Consider the following 23,476-nt stretch of genomic DNA (forward strand, 5'->3'; position numbering starts at 1 on the left):
GGCACGTCACAAGAACACCGGCACCGACTTGAAGGTGCTCCCCCTGGGAAAATTTAAGATAATTGTAATATAAAAATAAAGGATAGTAATGAATTGTGAATTATTATTTAAAAAATTTTTGTGATGTTTATTTTTATTTTTGAGAGAGAGAGAGACAGAGAGAGAGAGACAGAGCATGAGTGGGAGAGGGGAAGAGGGAGAGAGGGAGACAGAAAACCCAAAGCAGTCTTCAGGTTCTCAGCTCTCAGCACAGAGCCCGACGCGGGGCTCCAACTCTTGAACCATGAGATCATGACCTCAGCCGAAGTCAGACGCTTAACCAACTGAGCCTCCCAGGCACCCCTGAATTGTGAATTATTAATTCAAAATTATAAACGTTGGGAAATAAATATTCCTGCATCCAATAAGTAAAGAGGAAGAGGGAAAACTAGAAAATCATGTTCCAACTCTCATACCAATATTGGTTTTGGCAAAAACTATCAATGGATGCTAACTCCAAGGAAATTCTGATGAGAAGCAGGATGTACAAAGAGTCTTAATAAGCACAAATTGCTCATTAGTTTAAGGAACAAAATAGCCAGTGGAGATATATGGAAACACCTTTATCAGGTGACTAAAATTACCGTCACCAGATGCGCGGCTGAATCTTGTGTACCTTGAAAACACACAGTATCTTACACGCTGTATTCTGGACAGAGATGCATAATCTTGGCCCAAACATGAGAAACATCAGACAAACTTAAAATGAGGAACATCCTATTTAAAAAACTACTTGGCTTATGTTGTTCTAAAAGGTCAGATTCGTTAGAGACAAAGAAAGATTCTGTTCCAGGTTAAAGGAAACTAAAGGAACATGACTACCAAATGCAATATGTGATTCTGCCCTGGATCTTGCATTAAATTAGGGAAAATGTGTCGTATAGAGGACAACTGACAAAACTTGAACATAGCTGGCAGATTAGATCGAAAGTACTGAAACAGTGTGCAGTATCCTAAATTTGATAACTGTATGATAATTATGCAGAATATCCTTGCTTTTAGGAAATGAACACAGATATATTAAGGAATAATATAGCATGAAGTTTTCTACTCACTCTCAAACGGTTTAGAAAAAAAATTTGAAATGCTATATACATATGTGTGTGTGTGAGAGAGAGAGAGAGAGAAGGAGGAGAGAGAGAGAGAGAAAGAGGGGAGAGAGAATGGGAAAGAGAAAACAGATGTGGCAAAATGTTAAAAACTGGTGAATCTGGGTAGAGAGTACATGAGAGTTCTCTATACAATCCTTATATCTTTTAACATTATTTAAAACTAAAAATTAAACTTATATAACATGATATTGAAAGTACTATAAACTTAATATGAATAGGAACGTTCTCCTTTATATAACATCGCTTGATTTACACTGTTAATATGGCCATAGATAATAAACAAGGGCAACCTCCTTTGGCTCTGATATATTCTGATTCACTTGTATCTTCTGGTCTGGTGAAATGCTTCTGGAATTTTCTATTGGTGGACCCTTGATGGTTTTTCCTCAGGGTGTTTTTTTTTTTAATATTTTTTTTAATGTTTGTTTATTTTTGAGAGAGAGAGGGAGAGACAAAGTATAAGTGGGGGAGGGGCCGAGAGAGAGAGGGAGACAGAATCCGAAGCAGGCTCCAGGCTCCAAGCTGTCAGCACAGAGCCCGATGCGGGGCTAGAACTCAGGAGCCACAGATCATGCATGACCTGAGCTGAAGTCGGAGGCTTAACTGACTGAGCCACCCAGACACCCCTCTCAAGGTGGTTTTTCTAAGACCTTGCTACCTCCAGTTGTAGGAAGAATGAGTAGAGATGATTTACTCTGGCTCTATGAAACTCTTAGAAGAAAAGTATATATAGATTTTCCATGTTTATAGGTAAGTTTATCCTTTATTTGTTGATACTTTTCTGACTCTGAAGTCAGTTAGAAGCTTCGTAGCTCCAGGGTATCTGGGTGGCTCAGTCCATTAGGCATCCGACTCTTGATTTCGGCTCAGGTCACGATCTCCTGGTTCTTGAGTTCGAAAGCCCTGCATTGGGCTCTGTGCTGACAGTGCGGAGTCTGCTTGGGATTCTCTGTCTCTCTCTGCCCCTCCCCCCGACAAAAATAAATAAACTTAAAAAAAAAAAAAGAAGCTTCTCAACCCCAATAAGAAATTTAAATGTATTCAACTTTGACATTGGGAAAAAATGTATAGCTTATGTCATGATTAATAATTGTTAGTATATTAAGTCATTAATTTTTATAATTTATACTTAAAGCTGGATGTACTATAGATTGTTAAAAGCAGTATACTAAATTGTGTTTTTCAGTGAGACCCCATTTGTAAAATATATATGCCTTCAGAAAAGAGATTTAAAAAATTACATCAGAAGTGTCCATATCTATATAATAAAAGTCCATTTTGTGAAATTAAAACAAATTATCTTAGTGTTAAGATTATGAATGATTTTAAAGATTTCCTTCTTTCTGCCTTTGTGTATTTCGCACATTTTCCGCAGGACACAGGTGCTGTGGTCTGAACTTGTATGTTGAAATCCTCATGCCCAGAGTGATGGAATTGGGAGGTGGAGCCTTGGGGAGGTGATTCGGTGGAGTGGGTAGAGAGTGAGATTAATGCCCTTATCAAAGACGCCTGAGAGATGTCCCTTGTCCCTTCCACCATGTGAGGACACAAGGAGTCTGCAAACCAGAAGAGGGGCCTTGCCTGACCATGCCAGCTCCCTGATGTCAGAATTTCAGCCTTCAGAACTGTGAGAAATATTTCTATTGTTTATAAGCTGCCTAGTTTGGGGGTATTTTCTTGTAGCAGTTCAAATAGCTTAAGACAATAAGTATAATTTTAATCAGAAGAAAAATTTTTGGTGTTTCAATTAGTTATAAATGGGATCATACCTTTCAATATTTATATGTCCTCGTGCCAAAAAAAAAAAAATAAAGGGAAAATATCCAACAGTTATTAATGGAAACAATTTTGATGTGAAATTCTAGAATTGCTGGTCTGGAAATGCTTACGAGAATATAAGATCTCTTAATAGGTAATAGACAACTGTAGACTGTATCCAAGCATCTCCTCCAACACAGAGATTTAACTTTAAGTTTCAAGAAAAATAAAATGTATAATCCCTGAGAGAACAAAGGAGGAGAATACTTGATATTCTAAAACTTGTTTCGTCTCAAATAAAGTACATCGGCTGAAAGGCAAGGAGTCCAGATGAAAACGAGGAACAGGAGGAGATCAGAGAGCTTACACTTTCGGCTGACAGCTGTTGTTCTGATTTCAGCAGAAGAACACTTTTATCCACAGCCCGGAGTGCGCAGAATGAGTCAGGGGCTGCTTGAAGGTAGAGATCCGTGTTGGAGCCAGGTAGCCCCTGCTCCTTAGAGAACTTCATGCTAACCTAAAGTGGAGGAAGAAAAGGAGAGTAAGATACTTTAAAAAAAAATTTTTTTTTAATCTTTATTTATTTTGGGGGGGGGAGGGGCAAGGAGAGAGGGAGACACAGAATCTGAAGCGGGCTCCAGGCTCTAAGCTGTCAGCACAGAGCCCGACGCGGGGCTCGAACTCATGGACCGCGAGATCATGACCTGAGCCGAAGTCGGTCGCTCAACTGACTGAGCCACCCAGGCGCCCCTCATCCCTCCTGTTTTAATCACACCGACATTTATTGTGAGATCACCGCGTAAAGGCGATAGTAGTCATGTAAAGAAGGAGACAGCGGGGAGAGAACTGCTTCACTCCTCTCTCTCAGGACAGGAAAGAAATAGAAGAAACATCACCTTGTTTTTAAAGCACTTGTCAACTTGGAATCTGACACTGTCAGCCACAATTTCCCCACTGGGGTGAAGGGTGTAGACAAGCATGACAGCCACAGGAGCAAGATCGGCACTGATGTTGATCGGGAACGAGAAGTTTCCATTCCAGGCTGTGTAGTAGGAGATGTCATTAACTTTAGTGCCAAAACTTTCCTGGCTCACTGGCTACACTTGGATAAGAGAGAATGGCTGATGGATAGCGGGAGCGAATTGGGCTTTGTGTTAAAGGCAAACAAGTTAAATAATGGGAACGACGTGGGCAGATAAAAAAGACTGCATAATTTAGGCGGGAACAATATTTGGGTTTGGCAGAGCACGTTTCTATAATGGGCTTGACAGCCTGGCAACGATTGAAAGGAGTTGAAATCACTTTCTCTGCAATATTTGGAAGAATACCCTGGGGTCATACTATTGCTTTCCACCCACTAATCGTTAACGTTAAGTGCTCTTGACTCTATCCCTATAACATTTTCTTAGAAGGAAAGAAAAATGAAGGCAGAGTACCTTGTAAAAACAAACAAACAAATGAATGTATTATGTTTACCTTTGTTTCTGATTTCCTTTTGTCCGCTGAGGAAGATAGCCCCTTTTACCATCACCTGGACAGAACACAGGAAACACGACGTGTAACATCACGCTATCTAACAGAATCTGAAAAATTGCTAATGACGGTCTGATGATAATTCTGTTCCAAAGATAAGGTAGCTTCTACGAACAAATGCAAAACTGCACCACTTGGAAAAGAACACAGAAACTGACGACGATGAATTGAAAGTCTGTTATGTGCTAGCAACTTGGTAAATAACATGCAATTCACCACGCAAGGGAGTGTACAAAGCCCTGAATTATTTAGACTGTCTCGCTTCAAGGAAGCCAAGTCATGTCACTTCTCCACCACTGTTCCCTTATTTGTAAACTGAAAAGTGTAACTTTTTTTTTTCCCTTTGCCTCATAAGGACAAAATGGATAAATATGGAGACAGAGCCAAAAGGGCTCATTCCTTTTACTGCTTATTAAAATTAGCTTTCCCCTTTACTCTCTTGTCTCTGCCTAATGTTGTACTCTCATGAAGGGTCATGGATACTCGATGTGAATTATAACTGAATGTTTAAAAGAGCGGACTCTGAATAGCAGGTTTTTCAACCTTAGGGAAATTGAAATTGCCTTGGATGTTTTTATGTGTTCATTTACTTGTTTCTGTGTTTGTTTTTAGCAGATCCAAGGGTAGTCACAGCCACGTGGGGTCTGCACACTCAGGAACAATGACATGATTGATGTCCCCGTTCCAAGCCGCCCTGTGCTAAGCAGACAATCAGACAAGACCCAAGGATCCGTCAGTGGAGACTTACCAAATAAAAAAAGTTGATACTGGAATCATCCCTATATGCTTCTTTGTTTAGGGTGTAATGCACAGTAACAGTTTTCTGTTGATTGCATCTAAGCTGTTTTGGTTCAGGAACAATCTTCAGGAAGCTGTTGGTTCGGGAGTAAAAGCGTGAAGCTGAGAAATGAGCATCCACATACTCAGGCGCTAACCAGCTGGGAGGATAGCAGTTCTTAGGTCGAATATACGTGGCCTAATAGGAAAAGAGAAGTAAAGGATGTTAGCGCTATAAAGACTTTTAAGGACAGGGATTATTCCAGAATGGAAGGCTGCTTATCTCTTCACAGTAGAGAGGAATCTTAGTTTGTGCCTGACGTTTCAAATATCAAGTTATTGGAAGTAAAATAATAATTACGCTTTCTTCTTTTTTGGCGTACAAAACATGACCATAGTTGTATGTATATTTTATTAGGTCTACGCTAGTTTATTTTTACTTTGTAACTGAAGTCAGGGAATAGTCTTACACCCTGTGTCTTTCAGCTATATTTGAACGTGGATGAATTGTTTAACTCTAAAATTCTGTTCAAGGAGCAGAAAAGTGGAAATTGTAGTATCTCCCCTATCCAGGCATCAAATGATCAAAGGGGATAAAAAGGCCAAATCATCTTCACGAACTATTTCTGGTGTCTCGGAGGAAAATATTGGATGTTACAGACTTTATAACAATTGTACCAGGCTATTATCTCATCCTCTTGAGTAAGTATTCTTACATATTATTTAATGAACAAGGAGACATATAAAATACCTGAAATTTTGCAACTTTTTAAAAATATATATATTTTAAATTTTTTAAATGTTTGTATTTATTTTTGAGAGAGAGAGAGAGACAGAGTGTGAGTGGCAGAGGGGCAGAGATAGAGGGAGACACAGAATCTGAAGCAGGCTCCAGGCTCTGAGCTGTCAGCACAGAGCCTGACATGAGGCTCGAACTCATGAACTGCGAGATCATGACCTGAGCCCAAGTCGACGGTTAACCGACTGAGCCACCCAGGTGACCCTAAAATATATTCTTAATATAAATGATCTTTTAGGAGATTCCTAATGTTCAAAATTCCTAACACTCAAATACTTTGTGGGATCTTGTCTACTCTTTGGTGTCTTACTTTCAGGTTGAACTCTGAATCGAATATATCTGAAGTGTCGATGGAAAACAGAGCTTCCCCATTGTCGTCTGTGGTGTAGTTTCCTATAAATCTGTTATTTAGCTCCAATCGCAATAGCTTGTTCCCCATCGGTACATTATTAGGTCCAGAAAATTTAAGCTGTGCCAAAAAAAAAAAAAAAAAAAAAGCATTAATTTTTAAAACTCAAAACATCACATTTCTATAGAGAAAGAATTTTCTATTCGTAAATGTGATTGCTTATTTGTAATTTTATTAAAATCCAATAGACAGAAAGATGGTCTATTAAATAGATACATAAAATGGAAACAGCTATAATTGTGTTGATCGCTTTCCTTCCCCCGTGAGGGACTTTCTCTCATCTATCAGACATCGTGAGGCTACAAGTGTGTTATAAAAGTAGGAAAAAGATGTACAGAAATTTTCAAAGGGCAATCCATGATCCAAGAAAATGAAATGAGAATATGTATTTTTAAGTCAAACCTACAGTTCCAAAATAAGGAATTCCTCTTCTGTAGAAAGAATCCATATTCTCAAAGCTCACACTCCCAAGCAATTGAGTGAGAAAAATGGAAGTCTTTTCACTGATCTGCACACCTGTAAGAAATAAAAAAAATAGTGTGAGGGAGGATGAATTGTTTAATCTAGAATCTCAAAAGAACAAATAGCTTAGGGGATATGTGCAAACTTCTATACAGAGAATTACATTCTTGTTCTACATTGAAAGGAAAGCGTAGGTGCTTTGGAGTATGTTTCAGAATGCTCTGTATTTATCTGGTTATAATATACATCAAACTTAATAACACAATTAATGTGAAAATGTTTGGACCAGAAGCAGGAGAAAATGCTTTTAATTTCTTTCTTCTGACCATTCTACTCAGTTCTGGCTTGTAACTCCTTTTATAGCAGAGAATGTCACAGACATCTCTTGAGAGAAGGCTTTCACTTCCTTTAAATCTTTCTTTAGCCTGTCAAGATAACTATGCTTTTAGACTTTTCCCAGATAAGAAAAATATCTGAAGGCAAAGTAAATAGGAATGGATTGTGATAAGCAGAGGTAAACATACCTAGCTAAGTTACAATGCGACAAATACCCATAACAAATGCCATCACGCTATTGATCAAGTGTGTTTATACAAAGCACTTTATAAATAATATTATCTCACTCACTTTTAAGCAACAAAAGTAGCAATTGAATCTGGCTTTCTCCACTCCAAATTAAATTCCACTTTCCTCTTTTTCTTTGTTATTCTTTTAACAATGACTTATTGAGCACTCATGTGCCATCTTGTAAATTTCTCAATGATATTTTATACCCGCAAATGTCTCCATTTGTATTAAATCAGAAGTTGACAAACTTCTGTGAAGAGGACCTCACAGTTATTATTCTAAGCTTGTGAACCATAAGCTACACAACTTTCGTATTTTAGCTGTTAAGCAAGGCAAACGAATGGGGTCGTGTTCTAGTAAACTTTACATAAAGAAGCATGGAGCTGGGTTTGACATTCTAGCTGTAGATTGTGAACTTTTATATTAAATCAAAGCTCAGACCCGGTCAATTGGTTATCAACTGAGTTACCCAAAATTAAAAACAGTGCCTACTTTATTAGCTTAGCTTGCTACTTCAGAAGAAATCTCTGTCTGATTGATGCAGGCACAGAAGTAGATACAAACCTGTAACATTTACATAATAAGTTTATTTTAAACATTACGAGGAAAATCTTTTTTCAGAAGCAACCTTCAAGTCGACCTATTGGTAAATGTACTCCACTTTACTATGTGGAACAATTATTGATCTCTATTTGGTGAATCTTGCTTACTAGATACACTTCTCCCTAGGAAGCTGCATATACCCCCAGGTTGCCCATAAAACATGATCATTACCTGTCCCAAATTCCGTAACTGTTACAGCAGTTTGAAATGACATGAAAAATCCTGAGCGGTAGAGTTGGAAGACTTTCGTATTCACAATTTGAGTCACACAACCGTTTCTCAACTGAAAAATGAAGAGAAGGTACCCTTAAAGGGGTATAGACTTTTAGCACAGATTTCTACCTTCCCCCACCACCCCATGGTTTCATCTCACAAACTTGTTGAAATGACCAAGAATTCCAAAAGAAGGGCTGGGAGTCCATCAGCAATTACAAGTGAAGGAGGTAATGTGTATTTTACAGACTTCAGGGATATTCTATTGACAACAATGTAGATGGCAAAAATTAAAGATGAGAATCCTATTTTAAGAATTAGAGATTAAAATCATCTTGAGTCTTCAAGTGTGTCACACAAGAACTCTTTTTAAGGTAAATTGTTATTTAAAATGAAGAACAAATCTATAGATGATCTTTCATTGGTGACATCAGGAACGAGAGAAACGTAGATCTACTTATACTTTAAAATGAATGGTACTGGGGCGCCTGGGTGGCTCAGTCGGTTAAGCGTCCGACTTCAGCTCAGGTCATGATCTCACGGTCCGTGAGTTCAAGCCTCGCGTCGGGCTCTATGCTGACAGCTCAGAGCCTGGAGCCCGTTTCAGATTCTGTGTCTCCCTCTTTCTCTGCCCCTCCCCTGTTCATGCTCTGTCTCTCCCTGTCTCAAAAATAAATAAACATTAAAAAAAATTAAAAAAAAAATAAAATGAACGGTACTATTAATTCTAAATTTAAAATGGTAGAGGGATAGATCAATTCATCTGACTCTCAAAACCACCACATGCGTAGACTCGATTGTCATCACCATTATGTGGATGAATAAACTGAAATATATAATCTGCCCAAGGTCACACAGATAGAAAGTGGTAGCTAGGCATTCTGATCCCAGAACATGTGCTCCTCTGAACCATCAACTATAATGTTAACAACAACAAAAACAGGCAGTTTTACTTTGTCTATTTATAATACAATCAAATTACAAAGAAATGACAGAGGCGCCTGGGTGGCTCAGTTGCTTGAACGTTTGACACTTGATTTCAGCTCAGGTCATGATCCCAAGGTCGTGGGATCGAGCCCTACCTTGGGCTCTGCCCTGGATGTGGAGCCTGCTTAAGATTCTCTCCCTCCCTCTCTCTCTCTCTCTCTCTCTGCTCCTCCCCCCCCATTCACGTGTTCTTTCTCTCTCTAAAAAAACAAAAATTAAAAATTAAAAAAAATGAAAACAAAATGTAATCAAAAGAATCTTACATGCCTTGAAATTAAGAAAAAAACCATTTTTCAGTAATACCTGAGTCAAAGAGAAAATATAATGTAAATCAATAAGAATCTCGACATTAAAGACAAGGAAAAAAGTGTTTTGCATCAAAATCTATGGTATTAAGCTATGGTTAAAAGAGAAAGTAAAACACAATGTTTTTAAGGAGAAGAAACAACATTTTTTAAAACCACCAAAATAAACTAAAATTTCAGGGAAAAGAAAGAATATGATGATTATAAAAATAAATGATAGGGGCGCCTGGGTGGCTCAGTCGGTTAAGCGTCTGACTTCGGCTCAGGTCACGATCTCGCGGTATGTGAGTTTGAGCCCCGTGTCGGGCTCTGTGCTGACAGCTCAGAGCCTGGAGCCTGCTTCAGATTCTGTGTCTCCCTCTCTCTCTGACCCTCCCCCGTTCATGCTCTGTCTCTCTCTGTCTCAAAAATAAATAAACGTTAAAAAAAATTTTTTTTTAAATAAATGATTTAGGGGCGCCTGGGTGGCTCAGTCGGTTGGGCATCCTCCTTTGGCTCAGGTCATGATCTCATGGCTCATGAGTTCGAGCCCTTCATCAGGCTCTGTGCTAACCGCTTAGAACCTGGAGCCTGCTTCAGATTCTGTCTCCCTCTCTCTTTGTTCCACCCCACCTGTGCTCTGTCCCTCTGTCTGTCTCTCTCAAATATAAGAAATAAAACATAAAAAAAATAAAAAAAAATAAATGATTTAGGAACAAAAAAATAGTATCAGAAAGGAAATAATAAAACAAAAGTAAGAGGAAGTCCAACAAAACAGAATAACCTTTTACGAGCACTATTTAGAATAAAGAGGGAGACCAAAGTTGTATAAGATTAGATGCTAATACAACTTAGTATCCATTTAGAAGAAAACGAAATGTGTTATTTTACAACATAATAAAAACTACTTTATGTTGATTAGAGAAATTTTTAAAATGTTAAAATCACGCTTAGATAGCTACACGTACAACATGGGGATAGGTGAGAACTTTTTCTAAGGCTGAGAACCTGTAAACATCAGGAACTTTGGTATTTCAAAAATAACACAATCAAAGTCAATATTTAAATAACAGACTTGAAAAAATATTTGCTTAGGGGATAGAGGGCAATATTTATACTAAAAGAAAGTTTCAGTTTCACACAAACAGGGAAAACAAGGATCATTAAGAATTCTTCAAAGAACAAATTCAAACTCATAACAAAAATATGAAAATACACTCAAATTCACAAATAATACCAATTAAAGCAAAATAAACTTCTTTCAAAATGGCAACATTTTAAAACCTGCTATATATATTGCAGGCAGTAACTTGGGAACTATAGTCCTCTCACACATTGCTGACAGGAATTTAAATGCTTAAAATTTTTTTTGACAATATTTTTCAAATGTAAAATTGTGTGTGATTCTATCATCTCTCTCTCTATCTATCATCTACTTTGATTCATGAAACCCATGCGAAGGAATCTGTATGAAATACATAAAACCACTGATATAGAAAGATAGTTTTAGCAGATTATTTATTGCTATATTTGTCACACTGGGGAACAAAAAGCCATTTGCTGAGAGAACACCCATCACTTGGTAAAATGACTAAATTACATTAAAATCACACTACAGAAAACTGCACTGCTGATATGGAAGAATTCGACTCAGCCTTTCTTTGCCTGCAATTCTTATCTACAGGAGTTCTGCTTGTCTTTAGCAAATCTCAATATTTAAACAATTGATGTTCATCAATTTGGTGAGTAACTTCAGGACAATCAGACTTAAATTATAAACTGAAATATATGCAAATCTCATTTTCGAGGTCCTAAGTTGATCCTCAAATATATGGACAGGATTGTTTACTGAGATTAGCAGGTAGGTACTCCGAATCGCAGGTGTGTGCGAATGAACTTTTTTCACAAGGACAATTCTAGATTGCATGGTGGGTCCTATCAGGGATTTGTTAATTTAACAGATGACTAATGATTCCACATGGGAAGACCAGAGAGATCATCTAGACGGTATATAAAACAAGAAAACCAATAAGGTTTTTCAAGTTTAAAAATTCTATGAATCCATAGGTGGGTAACCATTTACATGGCCTAGAGAAAGAGACTATTGGTGGACGTTGTATTTGCTCCTTATTCTTCACCTTATCTAGCTGCAGGCTCCATTACCCACAAAATGAAAATAATGTTTTTAAGTCCCTTTTATAAATGGAATTGTAGGGGCCAAGGTCAGGTCCCCCCCAAACATGCCACGTGGGCATATCGATATTTTATTTTATTTTATCATTTAATTTCATTTTAATTTCATTTTATTATTTTATTTTATATGTTTACTTATTGAGAAAGAGAGAGAGAGAGAGAGAAGGGAGGGATAGAGAGAGAGGGAGAAAGCATTCAAAGTAGGGTCCATGCTGTCAGCACAGAGCCTGATGTGGGCTCGATCTCACGACCATGAGATCGTGACCTGAGTCAAAATCAAAAGTTGGACACTTAACTTACTGAGCCACCCAGGCGCCCCAAGGCATATTGATTATTTTACATAAAAGTTACTTAAGAAAGAGCCGGTGCAAGGACACTTAGATCCTCCTTAGTCCCCCTGAAAGAAGGGAAAAAAACTCCCAGGTGAAAGGCACCCTCGCTGCACTAAAAAGTAAAAAGACATCCTTACCACCAGAGACAGGGACTTTAAAGCCAAGAAAGCTCTAGAAAAAAAAAAACACCAAAAAACCCCCAAAAAAACCTTGTTGGTTTTTTTCTAATCTACTACCTCGACCCAAATTCCAATTCGAATTCCTTACTAATTAAAGCTTACAAACACCTGTTTTCTTTGTCCTGTCAATTCCTCACAAATTTATTGTCCGTCTGTCAAAAAGTATAAAAGCTGCTTGCCTTGGTCATCTTTTTGGACCTCAATTTCATTATGGGACCGCTGTATGTACCTAGTAAAACTTTGGTTTTTTTTCTCCTGTTAACCTGTTTCATGTAAACTTAATTCTATTTAGTCCAGTGGAAGACTTTAAAGGGTAGAGGGAGGATTTTTCTTTCTCTACAGAATCGAAGAAAGAATAATAATGAAATATAATGATAATGACAATAATAATAATGATCTGTACCTGCGCGATAAATTGTTCACATATTTCATTGTTGTTGTTCTCACAGTTCTCGGAGGAAAAGAATTTTCTGCACACCCGGATTTGAGCTTTTCCTTGCACCGGCTGGCCATAGGTGTACCTGGTAGGAGAAAGTGTAGTGACAATTATAGACGAACAATACCATGGGCCTCTTTTATGGGCTTTTTCAGAAATTATATATGAAATCCGGAACGAATGGCTACCCCAATGACTGAATTCTATTAGCAATCATCATCTATTAGTGCTATCTTCCCCACAGAATTTGAGTTCAATTAGGCATGTGATCTGTTATGAGGATTCGGCTGCCTTTTTAAAAATCAAACTCAAGGGGTGCCTGGTTAGCTCAGTTGATATAGCATGTGTCGGCTGATCTCAGCACTGTGAGTTCAAGCCCCACGTTGGGCACAGAGCTTACTTAAAAGAAAACAAAAATCAAATTCAGGGAAATGTAGAACCTAAGGTCTCAGCAAAAGGGATTTAATGATCACATCGAGTTTTTTAAATTACATTTTAGCCTGATAGAAATATTATAAAATTTGTCTGCAGCACCATTTTTTTTTTAGCAGAAAATATATATGGATCTAAGTAACATGTGGATTATTAGGATTTTTTTTTTAAGTTTATTTATATTTTGAGAGAGGCAGAGATAGTGCAAGTAGGGGAGGGGCAGAGAGAGGGAGACAGAGAATCCCAAGCGGGCTCCGCACTGTCATCTTGGAGCCCGATGTGGGGCTCGAACTCAAGAGACCGTGAGATCATGACCTGAGCCGAAACCAAGAGTCAGAGGCTTAACCGACTGAGCCACCCAGGCGCTCCTGGATTATTTAGGATCTTAAAATACTTCCAGATCAATACTTAAAAAAATTTTTTTATATTTATTTATTTTTGAGAGAGAGAGAGACAGAGTGCGAGCAGGGGAGGGGCAGAGAGAGAAGGAGAGACAGAACCTGAAGCAGGCTCCAGGCTCTGAGCGATCAGCCCAGAGCCCGACATTGGTCTGTGACTCACAAACCGGAAGAGCATCACCTGAGCCAAAGTTGGACACTTAACCGAATGAACCACCCAGGCTCCCCCAGATCAATACTTTAAACAACAATTCTCATTGTACATCCAACAAATGTAGCAGGTATGAAGATTGGCATAAACAGATAAATTTTGATCAAAAGTATGTCTTGTGGGGTGAGATTAAATAAATATCTCATTTTCTCCTAAAACACACAAAAAAACCACAACACAAGGTGGGTTTTTTTTTTTCAATTTCAATCAAAGGCAAATATAGTTGATTTGAAATTTTTTGTTATTTGAGGATTGCTTCATTTAGAAAAACATAGCACCTGTGAAATTAGTAAGTAGTAAAACTGAAAATAATTAAATTTATCGATGATAATATTTTTTTTTTCTAATTGTTGGGCACTACTATGTATCTGGTGGTTACACAGATGATCTAATTTACTTTTTAAGCAATGCTGAGATGTCAGCGTATAATGTCATTGTGCCGATTAGTGAACTGAGGTCAAGCAACTCGTCTACGTTGTAAGATACGGAATTGAAATTCAAACTCTGATCTTCCTCCCTTCCCACAGTCTGGGCTCTTCCACTAAGTTGCTTTTCTCTCCCTACTTAAAAATTGTCAATGCTTCTGAGAATTCGATTCGAGCCAAATCGCTAAAATCATCCGTGAGCTTTAAAGATCAATTACATATAACACAGCGGCAAGACTCAGATCAGGCCACAGGTGACACACCTGAACGTATCTTATTATTGCCTCTTACTGTCTTTTGCTTACAAAATAAAACTCTCATTGTCATATTTTCTAGGGGTTAACACATGCCTGTGAAATATGTAGTTTAAATGTTCGTACAGATCAGAAAGAATAAACATTTTCCCTTTGTGATTTGAAAAGCTTTTGGTGGATACTAATGCGGTTTATTAAGGTGTCTTTGCCTACAGGTGTGTTTTCTTCCCTGTTTGCTAAAAGGGGGCCGTTTGCCATAATACCCTGGCTTGCTGTTGTTTTCTCAAGTTAAGTGCCAGGGAGTCCTGAAGAAACAATGCACAGACGTAGTGCGTGCGACCTGAAGTAGGCAACTCATGCATGGATGTTCACTCCTAGACATACTGATTTTATTCATCCTGTTCCTGTAACCTGCCCAGAAATATTTCTGTAGCCACGAGAGCTTCTGTCTCAACTGCCTGGTCCTGTTGCAGGGCATCATGATTGCTGATAACTGAATACCATGTCACGTCAAATCTAAATGAAAGGTAACATTCAAGAAGTTTTTGAGAACTCCCAATTCTGTATCAACAGTTAGTTTAGCAAGTCTCCTATGAAGGCGATACTTGATAAATACTTTGGCTCTCCTGATATCTGTGTTGTACTTTTTTTTTTTAGCATACCCCTGGGCAGATAAATTATAGGTATTAATCCCATTGACAATTCTGGCTTGTGTGGGATTTTATGAGTGAAACTAGTTTAGAAGCCTGGATTTTTTGAAGCTTATTTGATTACCTCCTTATTTTTAGCACACATATCTACATCTTTCATATATTACGTTTATGAAATTCTAGCATGTGTCAGCTACTCTTCACCAAAACAAGAAAATATTCGTAAAGTTGTACTAGAGTCCAAAGAACATTGTAGATACTGTCAGCCTTTCACCCAATATATCTTTAAAGTACCTTGACTCTGCTCAAGACTATTTTGAAAGTCAAAATCTACTTTGAAATCCTCTGAAAATGCTCTAAAGCAAACTATTTCCATGTCACCAATTAAATAAAAAGTTGGAACAAATATGTCATATATTAAAATTTTTAATTGTTTATATAAATTATAACAGAGGTCTTGGTTAGAAGAGTACTTCTGAAGTCAAATAGTATTGGTCTAAATCCTAAGTTGGCCATCAAAAGGCGCCATTACTGTTGATAAATTATTTCAGTTCTCTGTGTCTTGTTATCTTTTTTTTCTAAAACAAAGATGATAATAGCTCCTATCACATAGCATGGGGGTAAGAATATAATAAGGGCAATGCTCAGCACAGAAATTGGCATTCAATAAATATTAACTATATTAATTATTATTAGAAATTTGAGAAAAGGCATCATACTCTTAAAAATGTAAAAGGCATTCGAAATAATTTCCCAAAAAGAAAACTAAAATTTCTCAAATCATACAGGATTTTTTTTCACGCGAGGAGGATTCAAATTAATTCTAATTGTTAAAAATACCTTTTTTCCCACTATGACATTTTGAAGAGTTTCTTTTTTATTTAAAATGAAAATATCAATGATAGTGAAGATTCAGTGAGGCAGGTACTTCTGTATCAGCTGCTGGAACTTTACACTGATGCAATGTATTTAGTGAGTAATATGGCAATCAAAAAACTAAAAGAATGTTATACATTCTGTCTTGACAATTCCAGTTCTGGACATCTTTCTTAAGTACATCGTTTTTAATTCAGAAGATACTTCTTATACACTTATACACAAAGACATATACTATAATAGTATGGAAAAAAATTGAATAGCCTCCATGTTATATAATAAAGAAGAGTTAATTTGGTATGGCCACATAGAGTTATGTCTATGCAGCAAGGAATTGGAATTCGTAAAAGATGAGCTGAATATGAAGACGTGTTTTCTTAATTATAGTGTATAGAAAAGGATGATTGCAGTTGATGAATATGAAAAGATTCATACAAGACTAGAAGAAAATACCTTACAAGGTAAATGGCAATCGGCAGAATTAATTACAGGTAATTTCTTATGGTTTTCTTTGTTTTTAAAATATTTTACAATGAGAATTCACTCTTTCTCTAACAATCTTAAAGGAAGCATATAAATAAAGTTACATGGATAATCTCATTTCTCATTCTTTCTGAGCTCTATATTGACCGTTGGAGTCAAATCTCCTGAATACTTACTTAGCACATACATTCACTTGGAATTCATCATCCGAAATAGTTACTGTTTGTGGTGCACTGACCTTAACTTCAAACCTGGGCAACACTGGAAACAAAAAGAAATAGACTTCAGCCCCTACAATCACTGGTGAGAAAAACTTATGGCAATCACGTAACTAATCATGTAACTAGGTAGGTTTCTGTGCACAACATTTTCCTATGTATGCATCTCGATAGCCCACATTTCAATTGCCCCAAATTCTGTGTGTGGCACCAATAAGTGATAGGGCCTTTCCTTTATCTTCCCTGTTCTCAGAACTTCACATGTTATTTATCGTAATCATTTAGATCGTCTTAGAAGATTGTCTGGATTCTAGAAGACGAGACATTTCCCAGGTAGGAAGGTCAGGGGTTAGAATAAGGATACGGGGCAAGAAGGAAGGATGATAAAGCAGAAAACCCCAAGAAAGGAAAATGGCAGAAAATCAAATCAAGCCTCACCTAAATCTTTTGCCTAAATCTAACATAAAAATTGTTTTGTTCAGCCCTTTGAACTCTTCCTTTATAAGGAAACAACCATAAGTAGTAATTCATTACCATATCTATCAACAGTAAATTGGTGTGTCAATGTCCTTCCTGATTTTTCTTTCACAATAATAGAGTAATCTCCAAATATTGGTTCTGAAATCAGTTGGAATGAGAGTTGGGTAATGTTTTGAAAGGAGGTCACATTTTGCCACTGAAAAATCCTATTGTGTTGAGGATCCTAGAAATAAAGAAGAAATAAAATTAGAGGTCATGAAGAGTATTATCCTTTCCTTCTTTATTCTGAGTACCTTCTATAGTTATTGGAAGTAAAGAAAACTACCGTTTTATTGCACTAATATCTCACACTGTAACAATAACATAACTTCCTCGGGTATACAAATTCAATATTACAGTATGTCTCTGTTAAGCCCCAAAAGGATAAGAACAACAATCTCTAACTATTGCTTTGGATTTTTGTCTTTCTGAACCAGAGTTCCATAGTTAACAAGTTTAAAACACAGGGGTGGGGCACCTGGGTGGCTCAGTCGGTTGAGCGGCTGGCCGGCTTCGGCTCAGGTCATGATCTCACAGTCTGTGAGTTCGAGCCCCGCGTCGGGCTCTGTGCTGACCGCTCGGAGCCTAGAGCCTGTTTCCGATTCTGTGTCTCCCTCTCTCTGCCCCTCCCCCGTTCATGCTCTGTCTCTCTCTGTCTCAAAAATAAATAAACGTTAAAAAAATAAATAAAACACAGGGGCGCCTGGGTGGCTCAGTCGGTTAAGCATCTGACTTTGGCTCAGGTCATGCTCTCACTGCTCGTGAGTTCGAGCCCCTTGCCGGGCCCTGTGTTACAGCTCAGAGCCTGGAGCCTGCTTCAGATTCTGTCTCTGTCTCTCTGCCCCTCCCCTGCTCACACTCTGTCTCACTCTCTCTCTCAAATATAAAATTAAACACAAAAAAAAATTAAAAAAAAAAAAAAAACGCAACGTGCCTGCTCCAGAGTAGTGCTTTCCACGGTAGAGTGGACCCACTCCAACAGATGCATAAGGAGGGATTTCTTCTAGCAAATACTTCTATTTGTCACTGGTGTTTATTTGGTCTATAAATAAACTGGTTATGAATTTACACACTGCATGCAAGAGCTGTTTAATGGGAGTTCTACATTTTCTCCTTTATTTGTTTTTAGCACATTGCACCTTATGTGAGCCTGCTTCCATAAGCCTATTTAAAGATATCAACCAGTTGTGATTAAAGAATTCCTGATAAAAAGATTTCTACAAAGAAACAAAAACATTATTTACTACTCACTTAATTTAATTTTTTTTTCTTTCCTCTACAAGAAAGCCTAGAAAACTAAATTAATTTTCCAGGCTTCCTTTCAGTAAGGATTGTCCCTATGACCAATGTAACCAAGTTGGCCAATGAAATGGCCAATGTAACCAGCTTGGCCAATGAAATGTAAGCAGAAGTCACCGAGTAGACATTATTTCTAAAAGAATCAGATGCAGCTGGCCTTGAGAATAAAACAACACACTGAGGCCAGCAGAGAGGTTAAGTAGAAGAAGCCCGGATCCTTCGTAATATTATGTTGTTCTTGCCCCAACCTTAAAGTGCCTGCACTCAGACTTAGTGGTTTGTGAAAACAATAAAACTTTTACTCATTTAAACCAATGTTGGTTAAGCTTTCTGGTGCTTTCAGTGGAACACTAGCTGAATTAGGATGTGAAAAGTGGCAGCTTTTTATTTACATCTTCGGCTGATGCCTTACATTGTAAGTAGATAAAGATTTCTCTTCCCCTTATTTCAGTTCCCTTACTTTCTAACTACATGTCATGAAAACTACACACACATGCACACACACACACACACACACATCCTTATTTATCTGAATATTCAAAATAACGAGTGTGATAAAGCAGATTGCTTACCTGAAGTGTGATCAACGGATACTGAAAAGAAAAAAATGCAGGTTAAGATTGTAATAGTGCTTTTTTTTTCTTTTTTTGCCAGATATTGCATTATTAAGATCATCTGGCTTCGTGTTGAGACAGCCTTAAGTTTCGCAGAAGACCAAGTTTCCATAGCTAAGCGTGCCAAGGAAACCCCAAATGTGAGAGATCCCGAACCTCATCAGGGAAGTGGAAAGCAGGTTCCATGCAACCCATTTTTTCCCCCTTATATGATGAAAAGCCCTAAAGAAGTACAAACTAACTCCCAATAAAGACAAGTTCTAAATTTGGGGGTCAGCATTGAAACTCCACCTGTACAGTATTCCATGTTAGAATCAATTTCCGTACTTATGGAAAGCCTCCTGGTGACACTTTAGATGGTAATAGATTTGTTTACTTTGCTTCAATTTCATTGTACTATTAGAAATTAATAACTCACCAATTCCTCAACAGGTCTGAACTTGGTATCCAGCGTCACGATGCGAATTTGAACTAAAAGAAAAGAGGAAGAAGGGACAATATTTTTTTCTTGTTTTTCTCCCAGGTATGAATGCTTGTAAACAGACATAGCAATTAATTGTCTTGCTGTCACGGAATGCTGCCCTGTGTCCCCTAGCTCTGATGTGACCCCTTGAAATTTGGGTTCTATTTGGAAAGAGCTCTCGTTACACATTTGTAATTCCTCTGTTGACTGTTGACGATGCTCTATTATTACCAAAGCTGCTACCACCAACTGGAAAGTTTTGCCCTAAATGGCCCACAGGAACACCTTAAAAATTGGTGCCTCGGGGCACCTGCGTGGCTCAGTCAGTTGAGCATCTGACTTTCGATTTTGCCTCAGGTCATGATCTCACGGTTTGTGAGTTCAAGCCCCACATCGGGCTCTGCACTGACAGTGGGGGGCCCACTATGGAATCTCTCTCCCTCTCTCTGACCCTCCCCGGCTTGCATATGTGCGCGCATGCACGCATGTGTTTTCTCTCTCTCTCAAAATAAATAAACGTTATAAAAAATTGGTGCCAGAATTAATTGGAGAAAGAAAAATGTGAAGTATGTATAGCAGAAGTTAAACATAATTTTCCGGAAAAATATAGTAACATTGGCAAACATTAAATTAATTTTAGCAGAATTCCAGAAAGATCATTTTAACTACCTTTATATACATAACTGTCATTATAACATTTTAATAAGTACAGAGAGAATACACTGCAGGGAAAAAAATCTCACTATAGGAATTCTGTTTTAATTCTTTTATTTCTTTTCAAAATAAATCATACAAATATGTAATATTAGAAGAAAATACATAGATGCTGTCATCCAACCCCCTTATTTTACAAATGAGAAAGCTAAAGATCTCAAAGAGCAGAATTTCCTTGGCGAAATCCAATAATTTATTGGTACGGCCAAAACAAAAACCACCCCAGTTCAGAATCCTAGTTTGGTGTTCTTTCTGCCACCTTTTACTTACCACAATACTAAAGAAAATAGAAGAACTCTGCTTAGGTTATCAGATTAGTGATTATTTCTACTGGCATGAATAATAATAATAATAAGGAGTCTTTGTGCTAGGTCCTATTTTACATTGACTGTCCCATTTTATTCTCACACTATTTCCGGAAGGGAAGCATTTTTATTCCCTCCATTCTATGGATGAAAAGACTGAGTCTACACAGAGATTTACTTAGCTGGCCCAACTGGTAAGTTATGGAGCAAGAAGTGAAACCAGACATTTTGCATCCCAGGCTCGTACCCATTTTATTACGAAAGTCTGTCACTAGAACTTTTAAACTTTTAAAGTGGCACGCACGAGTTTAAGAAGGAAAGCATTCAGTTCCTGGGGCTGGAGGGCACTGTTACGTAACTGACCTAGGCGGCCAGTAGAAATTCGAGAAATCCGTGATCCCATAACATTCAGAATAAACTTAAGACTGACATTCACACGTTCGGGGTGCTCTAAATTTGAGGAATGTGTTCCTAAGGCCAGTGAAACAAAGGAAACAAGAACACTGACTTACCTTTCTGTCCAGGTTTATAGATGGGCTTATCTGTCTGCACAAAGGTTACGGTCTCCTCTGAAGCGAGTGCTACGGACCTCCTCTCGAAGATTTTAAGAGTCTCTCCCTTAGCCCGCAATGTCACAAAGGCCAACGGCTCAGAGGACTTTTGAGACACCTGTTCATGTTAAAGAGCAGAGAATGGGAAAACAAGTTGTAGACATTGAGCCGGTAAACAAGGTCTTAAATTGGCTTCTCAGGCCGCGAGCTTCTAGAGAGGACCTTATGTCTTAAAGGGAGACTCAGAGACCACTTTTTACAATTGCTTTAGTTAGCATGAGGACTGTTTCTGACAAACTTATTTTTATGTCCACTAGCCTTCTATTTTCTGTGTGTGTGTGTGTGTGTGTGTGTGTGTTGCCCTCACTGTCAATCTTGCTTCTTTTTACCTGCATTTTCTTTCCTCATATTGTTAAATGGTTCTATCCAAAGAACAGTGATTGTGCTTGATTATCACTGCCTATGAAAGAATAATGGCAGTATTTCACAGGTTTTGTTGCATGGGTAAATTTTCCTTTTGTTTCTTGCCTCTCAGAAAGTCTCTGATCCCATTCCCTAGCTTCCACATTTCATCCAAAATCAAGGTTTGTTATCTCTCTACAAGCAATGCTTTAATGCTTATTTGTTTTCGAGAGAGCGCAAGTTGGGGAAGGGGCAGAGAGAGGGGGACAGAGGGTGCCAAGCAGGCTCTGTGCTGACGGGAGCGAACCTGATGTGGGGCTCGAACTCCCGAGCCATGAGATCATGATCTCCGAGCCGAAGTCAGACGTTGAACCGACGGAGCCGCTCAGGGACGCCTCTCTAAAAATAATTTTTCAGTAATAATTTCCTCACCCCCGCTGAAGTTCGGAAACGGCAAGTTCAGTGTCTCACCTTGAAATCTGCACAAGCGTAGAAGTTATTGTCGTCCACAGACTGGTCAAAAATCGTGGTGTTGTATCCATCATATTCTAGGACAACACTCAAGGATACAGATTCGTTAAGGTTTGAAAGGTGGAGACAAGCCTTGTCTGTAGAATGACTCTGCATCACGGAGGACACCCATAGGATATATTGCCTGTGCAAAGAAAGTAACCAAGGCTTTAAACAAGTGTAGCAGAAATGCAGAACACGCATAAGGAACAATTTTAACGTATTGAAATGTTTCTGAAACATTTTTCATAGCATTGGGATAAACTTGAGTATGTAGAGAGAGGCATCTTAAGAAAAAGGTCCTAATTCCCTCATACTCTTGTTTAAAATTTATAAGGCAAACCAGCACTCAGTCTCAGAGGTTGAAACGGTCAAGTAGAATCATATTTTAACACAGCACGCATTTCCCCCGGTCACTTTGCCAGGACTCAGGGTAAGAATACAGAGTATACATTTCCTTACGGTTCTGAAGCCACAGAAACAGTAAAATGAAGCAAGAAGGCGCTCAGAAAAATGGTGGGCACCATTTTATCCCAGTGTCTGAACAATAAAGACTTCAAGGTAAATATTCAATCTCTCTCTCTCTCTCTTTTCTTCTTATTCGATGTTAGCTGCCCCAATTATCCACTTTCTTTTCTTCCTTCCCACTCTGCCTTTCCCTGTACGTTGTTGCTTTTATAGTCAGGCACGACAAAGGATCGGTTACTTTTTGGAACAAGTCACCTGGGACCCATCAATCACACGTAGAATAGCCTCTCCCATTACTTCTGGAGCAAGGAGGGGCGCGTTATTGCTTTATATATAAAACTTCCTTCTTAAGTTCATTGGATGCTGCTCTGTTTTTGGAATCAGCAGCACAGGTTGGACAGGAAGTAAGAGAAAACAAAGAAAACATTTGTGCAACACTTAAGAGCTCATTCATTTAATTTAGCACTTCCCTCCCGGGGCTGACCGCAGTATCAGAAAGCGTTGATAGATAGGAATTAGCACTGGGCAGAAAAATACCTCTCCAAAAAGCTGTTATCATTCTGATTGCCAAAAGGTACATTTTTTAAGCTGCTGAGAAAAGTAGCAATATCTGATGCTATCAAAACACAGATGGAAATGGATATCTCAATACAGGCTCGTTTTATGGATAATTGATACTGTTTTTATTCTTTTATAAATTCAAAATGCAGAATGGAACCTTTAAAATGTTGACGTGTTTTCAACATTTACAATGATTTTCTTAAGGAGATTTTTTTGACAATGTTCAATATCCTTTTCATAAGAAATGTCCTAAATGTCATATCCTAAATGTCATAAGAAAAAGGGGCGCCTGGGTGGCTCAGTCGGTTAAGCGTCCCACTTCAGCTCAGGTCATGATCTCACACTCCATGTGTTCAAGCCCCGCTTTGGGCTCTGTGCTGACAGCTCAGAGCCTGGAGCCTGCTTCGGATTCTGTGTCTCCCTCTCTCTCTGCCCCTCCC

At 38.2% G+C, this 23,476-nt stretch overlaps 1 protein-coding gene across 1 annotated transcript in view; it reads right to left on the bottom strand.

Annotated features, from left to right (window-relative positions):
* Positions 1-22,534, bottom strand: part of LOC124501097 (ovostatin homolog 2-like) — a 53,715-nt gene extending 31,181 nt beyond the window's left edge. The window contains exons 1-15 of the mRNA XM_047065056.1: positions 22,470-22,534; positions 21,969-22,152; positions 21,057-21,213; positions 19,481-19,533; positions 19,021-19,041; positions 17,165-17,333; positions 16,589-16,673; positions 12,651-12,768; positions 8,231-8,342; positions 6,834-6,943; positions 6,329-6,487; positions 5,191-5,418; positions 4,386-4,440; positions 3,806-3,951; positions 3,277-3,426 (exon numbers count right to left, since the gene is read on the bottom strand). Coding sequence (XP_046921012.1) covers positions 3,277-3,426; positions 3,806-3,951; positions 4,386-4,440; positions 5,191-5,418; positions 6,329-6,487; positions 6,834-6,943; positions 8,231-8,342; positions 12,651-12,768; positions 16,589-16,673; positions 17,165-17,333; positions 19,021-19,041; positions 19,481-19,533; positions 21,057-21,213; positions 21,969-22,152; positions 22,470-22,534 — 1,812 coding nt within the window. The remainder of the gene's footprint in view (positions 1-3,276; positions 3,427-3,805; positions 3,952-4,385; positions 4,441-5,190; positions 5,419-6,328; positions 6,488-6,833; positions 6,944-8,230; positions 8,343-12,650; positions 12,769-16,588; positions 16,674-17,164; positions 17,334-19,020; positions 19,042-19,480; positions 19,534-21,056; positions 21,214-21,968; positions 22,153-22,469) is intronic.
* Between the last annotated feature and the right edge of the window lie 942 nt (positions 22,535-23,476).

This window comes from Lynx rufus, unplaced genomic scaffold (genome assembly GCF_022079265.1).
Source record: "Lynx rufus isolate CCGP_SWC_20201006 ecotype Redwood Valley unplaced genomic scaffold, mLynRuf1.p SCAF_7, whole genome shotgun sequence".
Lineage (NCBI taxonomy): Eukaryota > Metazoa > Chordata > Mammalia > Carnivora > Felidae > Lynx > Lynx rufus.